Source organism: Armigeres subalbatus, chromosome 2, assembly GCF_024139115.2.
Source record: "Armigeres subalbatus isolate Guangzhou_Male chromosome 2, GZ_Asu_2, whole genome shotgun sequence".
Taxonomy (NCBI): Eukaryota; Metazoa; Arthropoda; class Insecta; order Diptera; family Culicidae; genus Armigeres; species Armigeres subalbatus.
In genome coordinates, this window is record NC_085140.1 from 404,442,465 (window position 1) to 404,464,740 (window position 22,276).

The following is a 22,276-nucleotide window of genomic DNA, read 5'->3' on the forward strand; positions in this document are numbered from 1 at the left end:
TCAGAGCCTCCTTTCAAGAGGCTCGGAAGCCTCCTTTCAAGAGGCTCGGAAGCCTCCTTTCAAGAGGCTCGGAAGCCTCCTTTCCAGAAGCTCGGAAGCCTCCTTTCCAGAAGCTCGGAAGCCTCCTTTCCAGAAACTCGGAAGCCTCCTTTCAAGAGGCTTGGAAGCCTTCTTTCAAGAGGCTTGGAAGCCTCCTTTCAAGAGGCTCGGAAGCCTCCTTCAGGAGGCCCGGAAGCCTTCTTTCAAGAGGCTCGAAAGCCTCCTTCAGGAGGCCCGGAAGCCTCCTTTCAAGAGGCTCGAAAGCCTCCTTTCCAGATGCTCGAAAGAAGCCAGAAGCTTGGAAGCCTCCCTTCAAGAGGCTCGGAAGCCTCCTCCAGGAGGCCCGGAAGCCTCCTTTCAAGAGGCTCGAAAGCCTCCTTTCCAGATGCTCGAAAGTCTCCTTTCAGCCCTTACGCTTGATTTCGATCCGTTCAACGTTACACGAATCAGCCGTATTACATTCGCTGGAAAACCATGTTCTAGCATAATTTGCTATCATTTATTTTGTTTTACTACATTGTGCGCTTCTACTTCAGTTGATGTTGTCACTGACGTTGATTGCACTTATCCGTTCGTCGAACTCCTGACGGAAGTCTGCATATCTTTCGTTCAATACAGTTGACAACCGTGATCGAATTTTACTGACAACGAGGTAGAGATCAAAGTCAATGTTCCGGCTCCTAAATGTCCGCACATCGATGACATCCAAGAAATGTCGCTTATGTACCAGAACATGGTCTATCTGGTATCACCGGTATAAGCGTTGGCGTCTTTAATGACAATTTCCACGTCATGCTTTGTGCACTCTCCATAAACTTTATCAAAACATTCATTAAACGTGTCCTTCAAGTCGTTGAAATTATCATTTGTCGGTGCATAGATGTTGATTAGGCTTTGATTGAAGAATTAGCCCCGTATCCTCAACACACAAATCCTTTCGATAATGGATTTCCATATCATAACTCGCGTCATCTGCTTGCCCATCACTATAAAACCAACTCCACGATCTCCGGATCTACTGTACTCAATTAATATCAATCCCTTTAATTTGTACTTCTTTTGATACAGTTCCTACAAGTTCGATGCTAAAAACCGTTGGCAGCGTTGATGGCGCACATCTCTGTTCGGAATTTATGAACGCACATAATTTGTAATTTCTACTGTAATTAAATTCAATATTTCTGGTAAACTAAGTGGTTTATCCAGTTTTATTATCCTGCTATACTACAGTCCAAAATTATGGTGCATTCTGTTACTTACAAGGGAAATCCCGTGGATTTTATTCAAAAGCCAAACCCTCCATCTGCTCAAGAATCATGACTTCCATAATACTTAGAAGCGATTGCCAGCTCTAATCCCGCCAAACAAATATGCACAAGGCTCGAAAAACTGCAAAACATTACACAAAACGACCAACTCACCTGGTTATTCGGGAAGGTCCCGTCCTTGTCGATGGCGTTCACCTGCGTCACCTTGGTGCCGATCGGTTCGCCCTCCAGTACCGTTTCCTGCTCACGTTCGGTAAACAGCGGAATTTCGTCGTTTACATCCTCTAATTGTATGTACACAGTCGCTTCCGATGCCAGTTGCTGGGCGCCGTTGTTCTGTTCCGTTGGAGCGCGGATGCGAAAAAAACCGGGAAATCGCCAAGCATGACGCGAGCAGCGCAGCAAATTGGAAGGGAAAAGATAGAAAACAAAAATCAGTGATCAGTGAGACGAAACCTGAAAAATTGACCTTCTGCTTTCTTCTAGTCAAGTGATGATTTAACTTTTGCGGTAGAATTAATTTGCTTGCATAGATTCTTCTTATCCGCAGAAGTAAATGCCGGTTTACTGGAAGGAAAAGACCAAAAAAAAAATCTGCTTGGCGAGTAGGAAATTGCAATTTCATCGGTTGTGTTTTTCATCAATTTGGAATTTGGTTATTCATTTTTTTATTCAGCTTTATCTAAGCGTATGCATTTATAATAAATTAAGGGTTTATTTATATAGTCAGTCTTAAAGAATCGTCGTCTCCAATAAATAATGATTAATATATGAAACATTTCCCGACGGCAGCAGTTTTCGAACACGCAACCCCTTTCCTAAGATCAGGAAGGCATATGTCACCAAAGTTTATCGAAACTCTTCACGGTCACGCTCGATTGACGCACTCCATTCACTTCGTTCGAGGGATCAACAGCCAAGATAATAAACCGTTTGCTGATACCGGCACCGCACGGTGTCTTGTACCATTAGAGGTACCTATCAGATTATAGCAAAGCTCTGCGCAAAATTTATGTCGCCCATTATCCGGGAAAAAGTTTTCCCTTCTTTCCTCTCAAGGGCAAACCAGTCGCGCATTCTCTCGTGGAACTGTGGTTTCCAGCAGATCGGAGGTGAAAAATCTCATCGTAAACAAATTTTCTGCTACATCAATTTTCCATGACACCGTGGCTGCATGATAATAAAATCGATGCATCAAGTTTAACACTTTTGTTACATAAACAAATTGACATTTTTAGGGAACCATCATCCCGTTGAAGCATCGAAGCCTATGAATCATATCTGCCAGTTGACCCTGCTAACAAGCTTAGCACCCAGAAAATCGATTTATCCCATCGTTCTCTCTTCAAAGGCTGAAACCATTTCCGATTACTTCAAATACCGAAAACTAACGAGCAATCCGATCACAAGTAGTAACTCTTCTGTTCCATCGTTGGGTGCTACAGGTTGTGCGCCCTGAAGCGTGTATGTGTTGCAGTACTTTCCCTACTTTCCGGTAGGATTAAAACCTTCTCTCAAAGTGCTTCACCAGGAGCAGCAGCAGCACGGAGCGTAGTGCATCGCTCTCGGTATTAATTTATGAAAATGTAATTTATATGCAAATTCCTATTCCTCCTGTTGAAAGCGTGTATTCCCAAGCTCTGATGAATCGAGCTTCCACCGCATCAGTAGGACCTCACAATCCATTGCCAGCGGTGGTAGACGGCTCACTATCATATAGTTTTCAGCAATTCCACCACGGCCTATCCCATAGCGAGGGGCTCTCAAAACAATAAAACTAAACCGCTTGCCATCGTATCCGGGGAATTATTATTAGATTGCATTAGATTCTGGGGAAATCGCAGCTCACGAATTGGAGCGAGATATCCGCCAAGTGCTTATTGTTATTGGTGTGCAATGGCGTAACGAGGAGGGAAGACACCTTTTGGAAACACTAACTTCACCCTGGAAAAGCGCATCTTCGATGGGGGTTCGTGCCGAATGCGATGATCATCGCGTTGATGGTTGCAATTAGAAATGGAATTAGCCTAATCTGGGCGAAGAATTTTCGAACCTTCTAAATGGAATTCCACCAAATCGACGTGGTTGTCGAGCACGTTCGCAAATATTGTCACACCAGCCAGCAACAACTGCTCGGTCGAATATCAGACACCCATCAAGATTCATCACGTTCGTAATGGCAAATGGAATGATATTTGCCACTCTGGTGCCCTATTGAAAAGCGCCGGTTCCGGTAAGACGTCGACGAGAGGTGGCTCATATTAGCGCTCTTTTCATGAATCACAATTCACAATCATATCAGTCGAGCTGCCAGGGTGGCGTAGGCATGTACGATGCCGACTCCAGGGTAGAACGTGTTACCACCGCCATTTGTCCCATTCATCAGTGTAAATTGCGCCGGAACAGCCCGGGCATAAGCCTTCATTGTTCTCGAAATTTGTCTCACCTTTCAGGGAGGGTTGATACCCGTCCCACGGTGGTACATTCGAGAGTTATGAAATTTTTGGGGACGGCAAATACCGGGCACCACAAAATGGAAAAGCATTGCGGTGTAATTCCATCGAACGTACCTTTTCGTCACCCTGATTCACCATTATACAGTGGAAACATAAACCATCACAGGGCGTCGTTGTCCATTTGTTAATTCCTAGCGGACCTATTGTTGACAAGCCAAATAGTGTTCACAATGTGGTTTTCCAAACTTCATCAGGAACCATGCAATGATGCACCATAATGGTTAACGATTGCCACCAAACAAGGTCATATTTTGAATTTTTAGTCACGTTGGTCAAATACTTTTGAGAGTACGATCCACAAAATTTTTTTTTAATAATATTTTTGTAAAACAAAACGAATAATGGTGCAGGGCATATTAGTTCTGAAGGAAGTTCATGGTGCTTATGATTATGACAGATTTACTGCTCCTGGACTTCATTTTATAGCTCCTTTGTCCATCCCATCAAAACAAAGCAATGAAAAGAAATTTGATGGGTTTCTTATTTTTGTGATTTCTTTCAGCAGTGAGCACGCATGTTAGCAAAAAGAAGCGACGACATTGATGCTGTACTAATTTATTTCGCGATGAGATGAAGATATGTTCTAGCTGTGTAACTAGCTGTATGTACCCAGCCTTCCTCAAAATTGCAAGTTTGATTCGCAGATTTTTGTTTAATAATCAGAACATCAGGATTAATGTTTTTTGTTGTTGATACTTCATTTGATTAAAGGAAGGCGAACTACACCTTTGAAAACATTGACTCCGCTAAATAAATTCTTATTATAATCTGATATGTTGTGTCTTCTAAACTGCTATTTTCGGCAAAATATTATTTTTGTGAACTGTTGTGTCTATTAAAATGTTATTTTCGGGGACATATCGTTCGGGCAGCAGGAACTATATCCAAGGGCTTGACGATCCCTCCCAAGACCATCTGCGAGTTGTGGGGCTTACCTAGGATGTGGTGGGGTTTGACAGTGGGCCCTGTTAAACCTCTATAAAAAGCTGCATGTGTCCCAAGCAGGCCCTATCAAAGCGGCCGTGTGCCGCTCAAAGCGCACTAGCCTAGTCCTGGTAAGAAAATTATTTTTAGCTTTTTAGTGGAATGTTTTCACCTGTCATAAGACGAGTTTAGACAATCCCATTGAATTCCACCACTTAATTGTATCCTGACAGATACGTATTTCGACCTCAACAGTAAGTACAAGACACTGAAGACGGCCTTACTGTTGAGGTCGAAATACGTATCTGTCAGGATACAATTAAGTGGTGGAATTCAATGGGATTGTCTAAACTCGTCTTATGACAGCTAGTCCTGGTGTTGGATGGGACTTTAAACAAATTTGACCCGACTGATCGAGCGTCTAACCACCAAGGAGGTGTGGCTCCAACAGCGTCTGTTCTGGCATGCAGCGGCTGAGTATGAAAAGCTATTCCCCGGAAGCTATACCTAAGATGGCAGCCCCATCCCGGTGGATAGGGAACCTTGGGCCAACAACCTACTGTACCCGAAATATCAATTTGTTCGAGAATCCGATAACGAAAGAATACGGACTGATTTTACGGCGACGACTCTTAGCGCGAAATAACGGACACGAATAGGAACATGGAACGTTTTAATCCTAGCCCAGCTGGGTAAATTGGCACAAATGCCAATGAGGCACGCCGCATGAAGCTTGAGATCCTGGGACTGAGTGAAGTCCGTTGGCCAAACTTTGGAGAACATTGATCGCCGTCGGGACAAGTTCTGCTATACTCTGGCTTACGAGGTGAACACGCTCCCCGGCATCGCGGAGTTGGCTTCCTACTAAGCGCGCAAGCACACTCTGCGCTTATGAAGTGGTAACCTATTAGTGAAAGGATAATCGTTGCCAGATTTAGAACACGGGTCCGAAACCTTACTATAATCCAATGTTATGCGCCAACCGATGCAGCCGATCTGCAAGACAAAGAGAACTTCTACAGTCAACTCAATGCCGTCGTAGATAGAATTCCGAAGGGTGATATCAAGATCTGTTTGGGCGACTTTAATGCGAAGATCGGATCCGACAACTCGAACCATGAGCGCATTATGGGACGCCATGGTCTCGGAGATATGAGCGAAAACGGAGAGCTGTTCGCAGAATTTTGTGGTAATAACGACATGGTGATCGGGGGATCGCTCTTCCCTCATCGACCGGTTCACAAGGTCACGTGGATCTCCCGTGACGGCTTTACAGAAAATCAAATCGACCACATCTGCATCAGCCGAAAATGGAAACGGAGCCTTCTTGATGTGCGGAATAAACGTAGTGCCGATATCGCATCTGATCATCACCTTCTCATCGTCGAAATACGCCTGCGCATTGCGCGGATTCGTCGGCAGGAGGAAAGAATTGGACGAAGATTCAACACACGCCGACACGCAGATGCCAAGGTAAAACGGTTCTTCGTTGAAGAACTGGAGACGCGTGCTGCAGATATTCCGGAAGGTGGCAGCGTGGTAGACCAATGGACCGCCATCAAGAATGCCCTCATCGCCACCAGCGATCTTGGCGAACTACGCACCTAGAGAAAACAATGGATCATCGATGAGACCTGGAGGAAGATAGAGGAGCGAAGAGAAACCAAAGCCGCGATAGAGCGATCGAAAATCAGAGGTGCCAAAGTCTTAGCCCGTCAACCATACGCGGCTCTTGAGAAGGAAGTAATGTCGACGGGACAAGCGAGCGTGGGCAGACTCTCTGGCCGACGAAGGAGAGAGAGCCGCCGCAACCGGGGACATTCGCCTCCTCTAAGATATCTCACGACGCTTAAGCGGGGCGAAGATGAATGCAACGATGCCTGTGGAAGACGCGAATGATCAGTTAATGACCGACCCAACTGACCAGCTGAAACGCTGGTTCGAGTACTTCGAACAACTTTTTCAAGTGCCAGCCAGGCCATCACCACCTCGGCATGATCTGCCTAGGATCCGACGTATAACACGCGTCAATACCGAAGCTCCATCACTATTAGAGATTCAAACAGCCATCCAAAGCATGAAATCGAATAAAGCCCCAGGGGTCGACCGCATATCAGCCGAGATGCTCAAAGCTGACCCCATGACATCCGCTCAACTACTGCATTGTTTATTTCGTTATATCTGCGACACCGCAACTTTCCCGGTCGACTGGATGCAAGGTATCTTAGTGAATGTGCCCAAAAAGGTGACCTGACTGTATGCGATAACTGGCGAGACATTATGTTGCTGTGTACCGTTCTCAAAGTTATGTGCAAAATTATCCTAGCCTGGATTCAGGAGAAGATCGATGCGACTCTCCGGCGGCAGCAAGCCGGATTGTGTGCCGGAAGATCCTGTGTGGACCATATTGTCACGCTCCGCATCATTCTGGAGCAGGTCAACGAATTCCAAGAGTCCCTTTACTTGGTATTCATTGACTACAAAAAAAGGTTTCGACCGTCTCAATCACAAGAATATGTGGGGCGTCATGACACGCAAGGGGGTTCCTGAGAAAATCATCGGCCTCATCGAAGCGCTGCACGAGGCCTTTTCGTGTAGAGTGCTGCACAATGGAGTCCTGTCCGACCCTATCCGGGTCGTAGCTGGTGTGAGGCAAGGATGTATTCTATCACCGTTACTGTTCCTCATCGTAATCGATGAGATTCTGGTAGATGCAATTGACCGTGAACCAAACCGCGGGCTGTTATGGCAGCCTATAACCATGGAGCACCTAAACGACTTCGAATTGGCGGATGACGTTGCACTCCTCGCGCAACGGCGCTCTGATATGCAGAGTTAGCTCAATGATCTTGCCGAGCGCTCCTCCACGGTGACTCCTTCCAGTTTCACAGTAGCCGGGCAACCAGTGGAGAATATTGAAAGCTTCCAATATCTTGGTACCCAAATGATGTCAGACGGCGGTACCAAGATCGACATAGGCGCACGGATCAAGAAAGCAAGGGCTGCCATTGCGAGTTTAAGAAATATCTGGAAAAACAGGCAGATAAGTGAACGCACCAAAATACGAATTTTCAACATTAACGTGAAATCTGTGCTGTTATACGCTAGCGAAACATGGTGTGTATCAGTGGAGAACACTCAACGGCTACAGGTGTTCATTAACAGATTCCTGCGGTATATAATTCGGGCCTGGTGGCCTCACAACTGGATCTCAAACAACGAGCTCCATCGTCGTTGTCACCAGAGGCCGATAGCAACAGAAATTCGGGATCGGAAGTGGGGCTGGGTCGGTCACACTCTACGTAGGGGCAGGGGCGTAAACAAGCTTTAGACTGGAACCCAGCGGGACATCGCAGCAGAGGCAGACCCAGAGGCTCCTGGCGGCGAAGCCTCAATAAAGCATGAGCATGAGCATGATGACCGTGCATTTCGTAGTTGCTACTCTGGGACCGACCAGAACAATCGCAATTGCACAGACAACCTATGGAAGCATGGGATTTGCTCTCCAACCTCAATGTGCACAATCCGAGAGCTCTAGTATTTTGGATAGTCGATAACGGCGCTGGCCACGTCCTCACGGTCATCGGGGATGGGAAGGAATTGATGATGCAGTCACTCGCCCACTGCAAGCCGAGAACACCTCTGCACTCGCCACGAGCTCCTGCGGAATTTTATTGGAATCTTGGGGTTAAGGTTTTATGGCAGAGGTTCGTCTTGGTTAACGGGTTGCCAATGTGATGTGAAAGGGTGGTGTAATTCTAATTGGATGCCGAAACGAACTTTTTTTTCGCTCATTCCGAATTCTAACAGTAACCTGCTAGAACTAATCAAGTTGTAGGTATAGGGATAGAAGATGGAAACGGTATAAAAGCCCATTTCCAGTTCTAGCGATTGCTAGAACATGAGAAATATATGAAAAGATACAAAGTGGAGAAATGGAACGGGCCTGGGATTGAACCCACGACCTCCTGCGTATGAGGCAGAAGCGGCAGCCATATGACCACCAAGCCCGTTCACTCCTGGCGGTGAAGCCTCAATAAAGAAATAAAAGAAGTCGACCGAAATCTAACCTGACAACAGGTTAAAGCGATAGCCGGGCAACGCTCAGGATGGAGATCTTTCAAGTCGACGGTGTAAAGGATGTACAGGTGGTGTACAGGATCCATAAGTAAGTAAGTAACTTTGAGAGGATGGAGGAAGCCTACATCAGATTGAAAAGCGAAGCTAAACGGACTGGACTAGCCATCAACACGTCGAAGACGAAGTTATAGGAAAAAGCTCAAGAGAGGACAATGTAAGCCACCCACCACGAGTTTCTATCGGTGGTGACGAAATCGAGGTGGTTGAATAATTCGTGTACTTGGGCTCACTGGTGACCTCCGATAACGATACCAGCAGAGAAATTCGGAGACACATCATGGCAGGAAATCGTATGTACTTTAGACTCCGCAAAACGCCCCGATCGAATATAGTTCGCCGCCGACCAAACTGACTATCTCCAAAACGTTTATTAGACCGGTAGTTCTCTACGGACACGAGACCTGGACGATGCTTGTGGAGGACCAACGCACACTGGGAGTTTTCGAAAGGAAAGTGTTGCGTACCATCTATGGCGTCTGCATATGGCGGACGGTCCGTGGAGGAGGCGAATGAACCACGAGTTGCATCAGCTGTTGGGAGAACCATCCATCGTTCACACCGCGAAAATCAGACGACTGCGGTGGGCCGGGTACGTAGCCAGAATGTCGGACAGTAATCCGGTGATATTGGTTCTCGACAATAAACCGACGGGAACAAGAAGACGATGTGCACAGCGAGCAAGGTGGATCGATCAGGTGGAGGACGATTTGCGGACCCTCCGCAGACTGCGTGGTTGGCGACGTGCAGCCATGGACCGAGCTGAATGGCGAAGACTTTTATGTGCAGCACAGGCCACTCCGGCCTTAGTGTGGCAATAAAAGCGTTTACCATAGGGCGGCACTTGGGTCTCAGTAGCATAGTTATGATGGCCAAGTCAAGCCTTCCGCGGCCGCTCAGTTTCTGGCCAGATTGTCAAGTCAACCCATCGTAAATTTGTCAAATCAAATCGAAACCTGAAAACAATTATTTAACAAAAAACGGGCCGTTATTCCTAGAAAAAGGTTTAACATAAAGCCGAACCGTCGGATGTCGTCAAACACACAAATAGTCCTGTGAAATTAGTTAGATTTCATCCAACAATCGCGGTTCCACTTTCTCACTATCTTTACCTTCTCCAATAATGCTTTTTTTAAATGCTTCAAAAAAAAGTCCTCTATTACACCAGTCGATAGCAAAATTATATTCGCGCTGCACATGTATCGCATTTGTAGCGCACGACCTAAGAAGTCGACTGGTTAATGGTCACAGTGGAATGATTGTGGAAACTCAGAGATTATTTGGTCACAAAATAAAGCGGCTCGTCGCTTCATTGGCGTTGAAGCCACTTGCATGTTTTATATTGATAGAAGTTAGATTACTGAAGCATTTCGACAAACTGATACGTTCTATCCCCATTAGGGTTTTTCATAAGAACATTGGCTTCCAAGGCGGCAGAATTGGTAGCGGTATCAATAATATGCATAATCATATAAACTCCTATGCTCATTAGGGCAGTTCAAATTTCAAAAATGTTCGAAAATTCCAACTCCCACATGTATATTAGCATTATTTTGATAATATAGGAGTCCTGGCAAAATTTCAGGCAATTCGGTGGCCATTTAGGGGTGGCGCAAAGTCAATTTATGTTTATATGGAAATTTGTATGGGAAAAACTTAAAATTCATTCAAGTCTCCCTACAACTGTCAAATCGTGATGAATTTAAATAAAAATCCCCAACCACCCTTTTTGGAATCTATATAAATGAGACCTCTGGATATCACATTACTTATGAGTGGATTGAACGGTTCTATTGACAGTGTGAATATGTGATAAATGGCTAAAATGGTGTAATTAGCCTCAACGTAGCAGTGGAAATATAAATTAAAATTAATGAGTTATCCACTGGTTGAGCTCAAATAGACTCCAAAAATGGAGGTTGGGGATGTTTATTTGAATTCATCACGATTTAAGAGTTGTAGGGGGACTTGAATAAATTTTTAAGTTTTTCCCATACAAATTTCCATACAAACATAAATTGACCTCGCGCCACCCCTAAATGGCCACCGAATTGCCTGAAATTTTGCCAGGATGATGCTAATAGACATACGGGAGTTGGAATTTTCGAACATTTTTGAAATTTGAACTGCCCTAATGCTCATCTGTAGAACATGTGTGTATTGGCGCTTCAAGAAGTTGGCTAGATGTATAGGGAAAATTCCAAACACACCTGTTGATTAAATAATTGTACAAGAATGCTAGCTATATTTTCAAAGCAAATTTTCTCTGTAAAGATAAGTTGATATTCTCATTCGTTATATCGTTGATATCGATGCTTTGAATCATTATCTCATTATCTCATCTTATCGAATCAATTATCGATATTTTGAAACATCGGAACGACCCTTATGCATTTTTTTGCAATTTTCCTTAAAAATGTAGCACAAGAAGCTGCTTTTTCATATATATTTTTTTTTTCATGGCATTTATTACATACAAATTTTCTTTAACGAAGAAAATGAAAAAAGCTAGGCATTTTCTATAATCAATAAACGCTTCTAGAAATAATAGTCATATATAAAAAAGGTTTTTTTTGTATTTTAATTATAGTTGTTGCTTCCATCTTATATTTATATTTGGTAATTTTTAGAGCTGATCAAAGTGTTAAATAATGTGTTTTAGGTTGGGTACTATCCGTCACAAACATCCGATTGTCAGTCTCGCTAGAATCTTGAGAATCATTCTTCAATCCAATCATGAGTAGGATGCTGGATCTAATACTGAAATTAATAGCGGTTCTAATATTAGATTCCATCATGGTAATTTCATTATTCCTTTGCAATAATCATGGATGAAACGCATCGAAAGATTTGAAAGCCCTTTGTTACATTATAGCTCGCTTCCACAAATAATAAAGGTTAGGCTTCCAAACATTAAAAATTGCTACCGTAATCATAATATACTAACAGTTAAAGTATACTCGTTCTGTACTTCCCGGTATTTCGCCACAAGAAACCGTACTTGTGCCAAGAAAGGTCTCCTTTCCCTCGTTTGCAATTTAATTTCTTGCTGTGTATGTCGTCGTTATTGTCCAGCCTCTTTTACCTTGAGGTCATGTCACCATGCTTGGGATTGCGAAAGTTGCGGCCTACCTACTCGGTCTGCCGAACGGAGGCGGTGTAATTTTCTTTCGGGTTCATTTCGCGGAACCCGAGTCGAGAAGCAATTCAGGAGAAATCTATGAATCTTCGCTGAAAACCGAAATTCAATTTTGATATTATTAAACATTTATGCCGGTGTCACTCACCCCAATTCTCCGAAGAGTGGTATCGCTGCAAGCCATCTTCATAGGAAGTAAGAGGATGTGCACTTGGAAGCTGAACGTTGAGGAACAACGAAGATCAATAAATTTTATTCCGGATGCAGGAAATAGTTTTTACATCGAATGTTCTACAATAAACCACGTTGAAAGTTGAGTTAAAACTGAATATAGTTGAGTTATAACTTTTTACCCACTAAAACCGTAACGACAATTTGTTTTCGATAACAAAACACTGAGCAGAATGCGTATATGTCTATCTGTTGATACATTCCCATATATAACAGTACAAGAGAGAAGATTAGTATAGTTTATAATCAAATTTATGATCAAATGCAATCGACAAATTGCGTTTCGAAAGAAAGAGTTGTTCCAAGCAACAAATAAGTTTACTTTCTCGTACCTGCATTGCACGCGCCAAACTCGTTTACCAGTTCAATTGAAAGCAGTAAACATCTACAAAAGCGCTCGATTCCTCGGTCCAGAAAACCCACAAGATGATTGGTTGGTGCAAACTTTTCACGAAATCTTCTTAACGGATTCGTACATTTAAAAGCGACCATTGCCGAAAGGCACAACGACGAGAATCGAGTGCACTTTTCCACAAGGGCAGTTTTATTTCACTTCAAGTAGAACCAGTGAGCGGCAATTTCCTTCGCAATTCGTCGATGATAGCGGCGAATTTGCTTCCCATTTCCCCCTGTTGATAGGTAGGGGGGAAAACTTCTGCAAAGCGCCAACTTCGCAGGAAAGCGGAAAGCACAAAAAAGACGCTCATTGCCGATTTTTCATAAAACTTTTTCAAATCTCACTTTTCTACTCAATTTTCCGCCGGATTCGATGCAGGGGCTGGGATAAAAGTTACACCCAAGCCCCGAAGCGCTCTGGTACGGGAGATGAGCCGTGTATAATTTGCAACGGTCGCAATCTATATGCATCCCATCCATTTCAGTTGATTCAAGTTGAGTTGAGTCGGTGCGAATCGGTTTGGTTCAACGCCAACGGTAATACACTGCGAGTGCGAGTGAGAGAGGAAGAACACACATCCGGTGACAGTGGCGTAGGAAACGAAAACTCCGTTTCTCCAATCTTTTCAATCAAGCTCTTATTTGAATAGATTTTTTTCTTTTCGATTTCAGTCACAGTAAAGAGACCAATTCCAGTAAATCATGTAACGAGACACTGAAAATCAACCCTAGGGGTTGAAATACGTAACTGTGAAATTTGAATAAGAGTAACATCTTTTTTTAATCCGACTCACATATTATTTTCGATATTCTTGAAGATATTCATATTAAACATTAAAGATTTGAATGCGGACCTGTTCTTAAAAGCTGGAAAACAGCTGCCAGTCGTGAGCATATTCTTAAACTTTTGTACTGACTACATCCCTGGTCCTTTGAGGTAACAATAGACTGTAGCTAGTGCTGGAGCTGGCGCTGCCTTCTTCGGGCTTTATGATTGGATAAACTTTTAATTAGGATTTTCGATGTTGTAATAGAAGCAAGCAATTGAAATCTAGGGAAGCGTTTATTTGACTTTTAACTGGCTGTGAAATCTCAGTAATTGTGTATGGAGAGAGGTGAAGTTTGCCAGCAGATGGGATTTTTTCCAAGTGGAAGAAAGTAGACGGAGAGAAAAAAAACGTTTTACTTAAATGAATAATGATTCGTTCAAGGATTGTCATTAGCAAACTGTAAGCGGGTTTATTTGAGTTTCTTTCCTTGGTCATTTTATGCTATTTGGATAATTGGGAGACACTATAAACAGTACCTATAGCATTTTTGTATCGGCCATAGAGCTTTTTCATGAATTGGGTTTTACCTGGTTCTAAGAAGTGATTTATTTTAGGAGTAATATTCTGTCAAGTTCGAGACACTAAAGACGACTTTGCTGTTAAGGCCAAAATACGTATCTCTATAGTTGCAGCTAAATGATAGAACTAATTGAAATAGTGTTTAAACCAGCTGAGCAGCCAAAGCTGAAGCTATCATTTTTGAGAGCAAGCTTCAACTCGGCTGGTAGGATATCGGTTTTTCCGTAGTTTAAATCCTCTAACGATCGTAGATAACCAATTTATGAATATTCATGAAAAAAGTGTAAAAAAAGCAAGCCCTGTGTTCACCAATTACTTCCTTTACTTTTAATAAATAATAATAAGGAAATAAGCGAGTAGAAATAAGCACCGTAGTAAGATAAGTACCTAGATAAATTATTATACCTACGCATAGTATATATAGTGTAAGCTGCGATCATTTTCTCTCGAGTCAAGTACGAGACACTGAAGACGGCCTTACTTTTGAGGTCGAAATACGTATCTGTCAAGATACAATTAAGTGGTGGAATTCAATGGGATTGTATAAACTCGTCTTATGACAGGTGAAAACATTCCACTAAAAAGCTCAAAATAATTTTCTTATTAAAATATTGGTTCGTTGAGGTTGAGTTGTATGATCTGCAGCAACCACGCCGAAGACTACCATCAATGCAATAATTTCGCTCTCAGCGGAATTTCGATCAAAATGGCTCGCGCGCCGGTTTCTTGTTTTCAATAAATTAGCTCATTAGCCCAGCCCTTTTGTAATCTGTTATGGGTGTAAATATAATGTGCACTCATAACGATTAATGTAGGAGTGGGGCTAATGGGATTACTTCATAAGATACAAGAAATCTGCTTTCTGGCGCGCGCGAGCTATTTTGATCGGGATATCGCGGAGAGCCGAAACAATCCATTTTTTGTAGTCAATCCTTTATTTCTAAGAAATGCTGGTCTTGAAAATAACCTGTTATCTTTAAACAATGCGCCTTTCCAATAACTAACTGCAACCAAACGCTTGTCGGAACCTTTGCGTTGTAATTTTACTTCGAGCCGTTATTGTCCAACGGCCACTCGATGACTTTTCGCTAAGACGCCACAATAGAATATATTTTCAGCATTGCCACAGGTTTCGCAGGATCGCAACAGACGTCATCCATCATCAAATCCATCGAGAAACGGTTGAAATATTAAAGTTTAAATTCTATCATATTTTTGTGACGGTCTTCGATTTTTGCAATCGCAAAGTGTACCCCAATATAGAAAAGACAGACGTAGTTATAGGTCAAAATATTGGTAGCCATTGAACCGGCCGCATGACAATTCCAAAGCATTTTGACCCTGTATCGTTTCATTACGCTAAGTTGGCCATGGACTAACAAAAATCGGAAAACCTGATCAGTTTGGGCCGTTTTTCTTTCATTTAGGGGAACGGTTCGCCACTTCATCTCATAGCTCCTATTTCCATCCCATCAAAAACAAAGAAATGGAAAGAAATTTGGTTTGTTTATTATGTTTGTGATTTTTTTCAGCAGTGAGCACGCATGTTGACAAAAAGAAGCGACGAATTTGGTGCCGTATTTCTTTGTTTAGCGATGAGATGGATATATGTACAGTGAGATTGAGATCGGAACAGTTCCCCTATATCACCAAAATCAATTTGAAACCATTTTAGTGTACACATGTTTATATCTGCGTCACCATTCTATAGTGAACAATCCATTACATACTTATACTATATTATAGTACTAGATTTTTCCAAATTATTTCAGGTATTCCTTCGCATAGCATGGGAAATTTCATTCCCTCGGAAATTTCTCCAATAATTCTTCCGGTATTCCCAGCAAAAATCCTTTCCACAAAATTTCAGGAATCTCCTTGACAGTTTACCAACGAATTACTAACGGAAGTGACAACGGAACTCCTGAAGGAATTTCCGACATTAAATTTGTCCAAGAATATATTTGGACATTCCTCCAAGATTATTTTCGAAAATTAGTCTAAGGATTTTTCCAGAAAATCCTCTGGAAATTACTTCGAAGATAAATCCAGCGATTCCTTAGGAAATCCCAAACATTCTATAGAAAATTCAAAGAAGAAATTCCATGAAAATTTTGAAAATTTCTTCGGAAATTCCATTACGATTTTTTTTAGAATTTTTTTCAGATTGTATTAGATTTTTTTTTAAATTCCCTTCAGGCATTCCTTTTAAATTCTTTTGAAAATTTCTTCGGAAATATCTTAGAAACTTCCACCATCGGAAATTATATTAGCAAAATCATATGATATTTCTTCCGAAATTCCTGCAGGAACATTTCCGGAAATTTTGTTTTGTTAAAGTATGAAATGGGAAATACTAAAGAAATTGTTGGAATAATTTCATAATGAAATTTCGAAAGGAATGTCCAGATGAAATTTACGAAAACACTCTTGAGTAATTTCCGAAAGATACTAAAAGAACTTCTGAATGAATTTCAGAAGTGACTTCCGAAAAAAGTTATAAGGGAATATCCGAAGGTCTCATGGAATTTCTAATTAAACTTTCGGAGGAATTTCAAAAAAATATGAAATAATTCCTGGATGAAGTTCTGAAGAAATTTCGTAAGAATTCCAATAGTAAAAATGGGAAAACTGGAAGAATTTATTTACAAAATTCCTGAAATAATTGTTGAATAATGAAAAAAAGCCGAAGGAATTCCTCAACCAATTCCCGCAGACGGGGATTGCAGAAATCGCTCTCAATAGATAACGAACAACGATAAAATAGAGGCTAAAACCTCTTCGAACCATAACAAGGCATGAAAACAAAACTATCGCACTTGTATACAAATTGGAAAAAAAAACTGATTCGGATAGGCGGCTCCCACCGCGGGGGTTTGATAAAGCGCTTTGTTCTCGCTCATTTTATGTTGGGGACCATATTGTTTTCGCACAGCTGTGTAAAACAAGTTGAAATGCATCATCAGAAATGGTGCCTCGCGCAATTGGGGCTTATTAAAAGAAATTTATCATGGGTTGTAGCCCCCCGAATCAGTTCATTATCGTAACAGCTACCGAAAAACGTCTCTCACGGTATGCTACCTATCGAGAGTATATACAGACATGATAAGTGATAGATTTTCTCATTCTCCTTTGGATTCAAACCCTGCCCGCAGATATCTTTAGGAATATCTTTTAATTTCTAAAGAAATCATGAAGAAATTTCCTAAAGAGCTCTCCTAAGAGATGTTTGAAAGATTTTCCTGATGCAATTTCCGCGGGTATTTTTAAAGAATTTTTCGTAGGAATTCCGACCAAATTTTCAAAGCAATTTGCAATGGAATTTATATAAGAATTTCCAAAGAATTTGATAAAATAATTCGTTTCGGAATTTCCGAAGGAATTTTCTAAGAAATCTCGGAAGGAATTTCTGAAGAAAATTTCACGACGAAAGTATTCCTTAAGGTTTTTCTAAGGAAATTATTGAAAGAACATTTTGAAGTATTTCCAAGAAAATTGAATCTATCTTCAAAGTCATTTCTTGGGAATTTGCCGAAAAAATCTCTGAAGGGAATTCCAGGGGGATGACTAAAATCATTCTTAGACAAGTTTTTAAAGAAATTTTCAAAAGAATTCCCTAATGGATTTTTGAAGGTATTTCTAGATTTATTTGCGAAGGATTTTCGAAGAAATTCCTTCAGGAGAGAGAAGAAATTCACGATGGAATTCCTGATGGAGTTTGCAAAGGTATACCTGAAAGAATTTCTGAGTGGCTAACAGAATTAATTCTAGGGGAAGGATTTTCCAAACGAACTTTTAATTAAATTATCACCTGAATGATTACTGAAGAAATTTTCGAAGCAACTCCTGAAGTAAATTCCTAAGGAATTCTTTAGAATATTCGAAGAAGTATGATGATGGATCGACTAAAATCCCGATATTTTTGGGTTTTTGGCAAATCGTAATTCCAGATACAAAACAGGGTTTTGTTTTACTGCTGTCGGAGTTTTGGAAGGACTTCCCGGAAATTTTTTTGTCAGAATTCCTTCAGATGTTCCAGAACGAGTTTTTGTAGAAATCAAAAATTATATGAAAATTCCATTAGGAACTTTTTTCGAGGATTCTTTTAATAATTCCTCAAGAAATTCCTTCAGTTATTCCTTCAGAAATTCGTTGAAAAGTTCTTGTCCCAAGTATATTTATGTTGTTCGTCGGAAATTCTTCCTACTAAAATTTCTCCAGTGAACCCTCCAAAAAATCTTTCGGGAACTCCTCCAGGAATAACTTATAAAGCTCCCCCTGTACTTTAGTTGAATATTCCTCCAGGGATTCTTTCGTGAAAACTCCCGAAAGGCCTTAGTAAATATCTCTAGAAATACTAATTTAAGGTTCCTTCCAAAATTCATGCATGAATAATTCCGGAAATTTTATTGAAAAAATTCATTTGAAAAATTTTGGGAGAATGAAATAGGAAATCCTATAGGAATTTTTGGAGGAGTTTCTAACGGAAGTTTTAAAGGATTTCCTGAAGAAATTTCGTAAGGAATACTTGAAGAAATTCCCAAAATAAATTCCAAATGAAATTTAAGAAGGATTCTTTAAAGAAATTCTAATGGATTTTCTGGAAAGATTCCCGAAAGAATGCGCAAAGTAAATAAGGAAGGAATTTCAAATGGACACTCCGAAGGTCTTAAGGAATTTCCGTAAAAATTGATAAATAAATCCGAAGGAATACCTAAAATAATTTCCTTAAGAATTCTTTTAGAAAATCTTCGGAAATACCTATGGAAAATCCTTTGGTAATTCTATCAGGAATATCTACGGAATTTGTTTTAGGAATACCCACGGATTTTTTTAAGGAATACCTTCGGAAATTGTTAAAGGAGAAATCCTTTAGAAATTTCTTCAGGAAATCCTTGAAAAGTTCAAATTATTTCGGAAATACCTTGCAAAATTTCTTTGAAAATTCTTTTGAAAATTGCCTCGGAAATACCTATAGAGTGAGTGCTAGTAATGGACCCCTTAATGACAGAAATTTACTTCCGCTAGAGCGAGCCTCTTGAGAAATTGTAGTTCTGCTGCATCAGATGAAAAACTACAGGTATCAGGAGCATGTTTCGTACATATAACTAGCCAAAACATTCAATTTTACTACTAAAGCAGCCATTTTAAAATGGTGTAGCTAGCATGCCTATTATGGCCACCCGTGAGTCCATAAAACGCAACGTCGAGTTTGTTTATATGTACGTATTAAGGAGTTGCTTCATGTAACAGTTCCATACATTTGTTATGGACTGGAAAGCAGGAATTTAGTTAAATTAACTAGGGAGTGAGTGCTAGTAATGGACCCTTTAAAGACTGAAATTTGCTTCAGAAAATAGTCAATTCCAGCATTTAATTTGGGGTTTTGTTTAGGGGGTCCATTATATGCACGGGGTCCTTTACTAGCACTCACTCCCTAATTTGTTATTGCACATACACTAACACACAAGTGGGGTCCATAATAGGCATCAGGAACATGTGGGAATAAAACATGTAAATCAAATGAGGGGACTATTACACGTATATAAACAAACCCGACGTTGCGTATTATGGACCCGGGGGTGGCCATCATAGGCATGCTAGAAACATCATTTCAAAATGCTTGCTTTAGTAGGGACACGGCAGGTATTTCCGTCCATCGTTATAGGGGTCAAAACCAACGAAAGCAACGTACATTTGCTAGAACTCCACTATAGCAGAACGTTTCTCCTGAACTTACGATTTGGTACCTTTGAGTTTTACAAAAAAGCGTCTCTTTTATTGGTTTTTGAGACTATGACGAACAGACGAAAATACCTGCCGTGTCCCTAGTAAAAAGGAATGTTTTGGCTAGTTTTATGTACGAAACACGTTGCTGATACCTGTTGCTCGTCATCTGGTGCGGCAGAACTACAATTTATTAAGAAGCTCGCTCTAGCGGAGCGACTGAAGCAAATTTCAGTCGTTAAGGGGTCCATTACTAGCACTCACTCCCTAAATTCCTGTTTCCTTGTCCATAACAGATGTATGGAACTGCTGTCTTGTTAAATAAAGCAACTCCACCTGACGGAAGTTTGCAGAAAATAGTCGATGCCAGAGTTTAATTTGGGGTTTTGCTCAGGGGGTCCATTATACGCACGGGGTCCATTACTAACACTCACTCCCTAGATTCCTTCAAGAATTCCCTTGCAAATTCTTTTAGATCCAAGGATTTCCAAGTTGGCGAAATTCGCAAGCCAAATGGCGACTACACTTCTTCAGATGAAGAATCGTTAGAGCACTTATTTGATACGCACTTCCCTGGATGTGTCGATATAACATCTTCGGATGATCCTGATGTCTTTTCATGTAGCTATGGGTCTTGGGCTCAAGCACGTAGAATCATAACTACTGAATCGATTCAATGGGCACTTAACAGTTTCGCTCCCTACAAATCTCCAGGGGAGGATGGGATTTATCCCGTTCTACTTCAGAGAGGTTTTGAACATATCAAACATGTTTTGAAAAAGCTTTTAGTATGCAGTTTTGCTACTGGGTATATTCCCATATCCTGGCGGATGTCACTGTAAAGTTTATCCCAAAAGGAGGACGTGCTTCGTATGAAGAAGCAAAGAGTTTTAGACCCATCAGTCTGACCTCATTTCTTCTGAAATGCTTAGAACGTATTATCGATCATCACATTCGTGATGACTGTTTGGCAAACATGCCTCTTCATGTTAATCAACATGCTTACCAATCTGGAAAGTCCACCGTGACTCTTCTACACAAGGTGGTGTACGATATCGAGAAAGCATTCGCTCGAAAGCAATCGTGCTTGGGTGCTTTCTTAGATATTGAAGGTGCTTTCGACAACGTGTCTTTCGATGCAATATTGGAAGCCGCACGTTGTCATGGGCTACCTAATATTATTACCAAATGGATTCACCAGATGCTTAAAAACCGACATCTCTACTCGACATTACGTCAAGCAGCGATTAGAAAATTAAGTGTCTGCGGATGCCCTCAAGGGGGAGTATTATCTCCACTTTTGTGGAATCTCGTTGCAGATACGCTATTGAGGTTACTCAATAATGGCGGTTTTCCTACCTATGGATTTGCCGACGACTATCTTACATTGATAGTGGGTTTGTGCATTACTACCTTATTCGACCTGATGCAAAATGCTCTTCAGGTAGTTGAAAGTTGGTGTCGCCAATATGGCCTTTCGGTCAATCCGAATAAAACATCTATTGTTCTTTTCACGGAAAAACGTAATCGTAATGGTATTCGTCCATTACATCTTTTGGTTCTGAAATCAATGTAACTGATCAAGTAAAGTATGTGGGTCTAATTTTGGATTCAAAGCTTTCCTGGACTCCTAACATTGAGTTCAGAATCAAAAAACGATGTATGGCTTTCGGCCAATGCCGACGAACCTTTGGTAAATCTTGGGGTCTTAAACCCAAATATATCAAATGGATTTACACAACAGTTGTACGACCAATTTTGGCTTATGGATGTCTTGTGTGGTGGCAAAAGGGGGATGTGAGGACAATTCAGTCTAAATTAGGCCATCTTCAAAGGATGTGCCTAATGGCAATGACTGGTGCGTTCTCTTCAACTCCCACGGCTGCTCTCGAAGTTCTCTTCGACGTGGCCCCACTACACATACATCTCAAACAAGAAGCATTTTCTTGTACTTACCGACTATGGGTACTCGGTTTTATGGAAGAGAATCCTGTAAACCGCAATTCTACACACACTTCGTTGTTACCGCTTATGGTTAATTGGGACAAAATTGTCCTTGCTCCAAGTGATCTCACACACGTTAGTAGTTTTCCTTATAGGACATTTTCAACACAATTCCCCTCGCGGGATGAGTGGACATCTGGCTATTTGGAGAGAAGTATGTCTGACAGCATTGTTTGTTACACTGACGGCTCCCTCCTCGAAGGTAGAGCAGGTGCAGGCGTCTATTCGCGTGAGCTGAGATTGGAACAGTCACACTCACTGGGTACACACTGCACTGTCTTTCAAGCGGAAATATTTGCCATCATGTGTGGAGTGCAATCTGCACTGCAGCAACGCATTATGGGCAAAAGTAATATACTTCTGTTCAGATAGCCAAGCAGCTATTAAAGCTCTCGCCTCGGCCAACTCAAGGTCGAAGTTAGTAATCGCATGTCGAACTCAAATTGAGGAACTGAATTCAGTAAATACTTTACACCTTATATGGGTACCTGGCCATTCTTCCATAGCTGGAAACGAATTGGCTGATGAGTTAGCTCGTAATGGAGC

At 41.4% G+C, this 22,276-nt stretch overlaps 1 protein-coding gene across 1 annotated transcript in view; it reads right to left on the reverse strand.

Moving 5' to 3' along the window:
• Positions 1 to 22,276, reverse strand: part of LOC134213333 (neural-cadherin-like) — a 242,853-nt gene that overhangs the window by 4,494 nt on the left and 216,083 nt on the right. The window contains 1 exon segment of the mRNA XM_062692317.1: positions 1,461 to 1,643. Within this exon segment, the coding sequence (XP_062548301.1) occupies positions 1,552 to 1,643 (92 nt within the window). The 3' untranslated portion in view covers positions 1,461 to 1,551.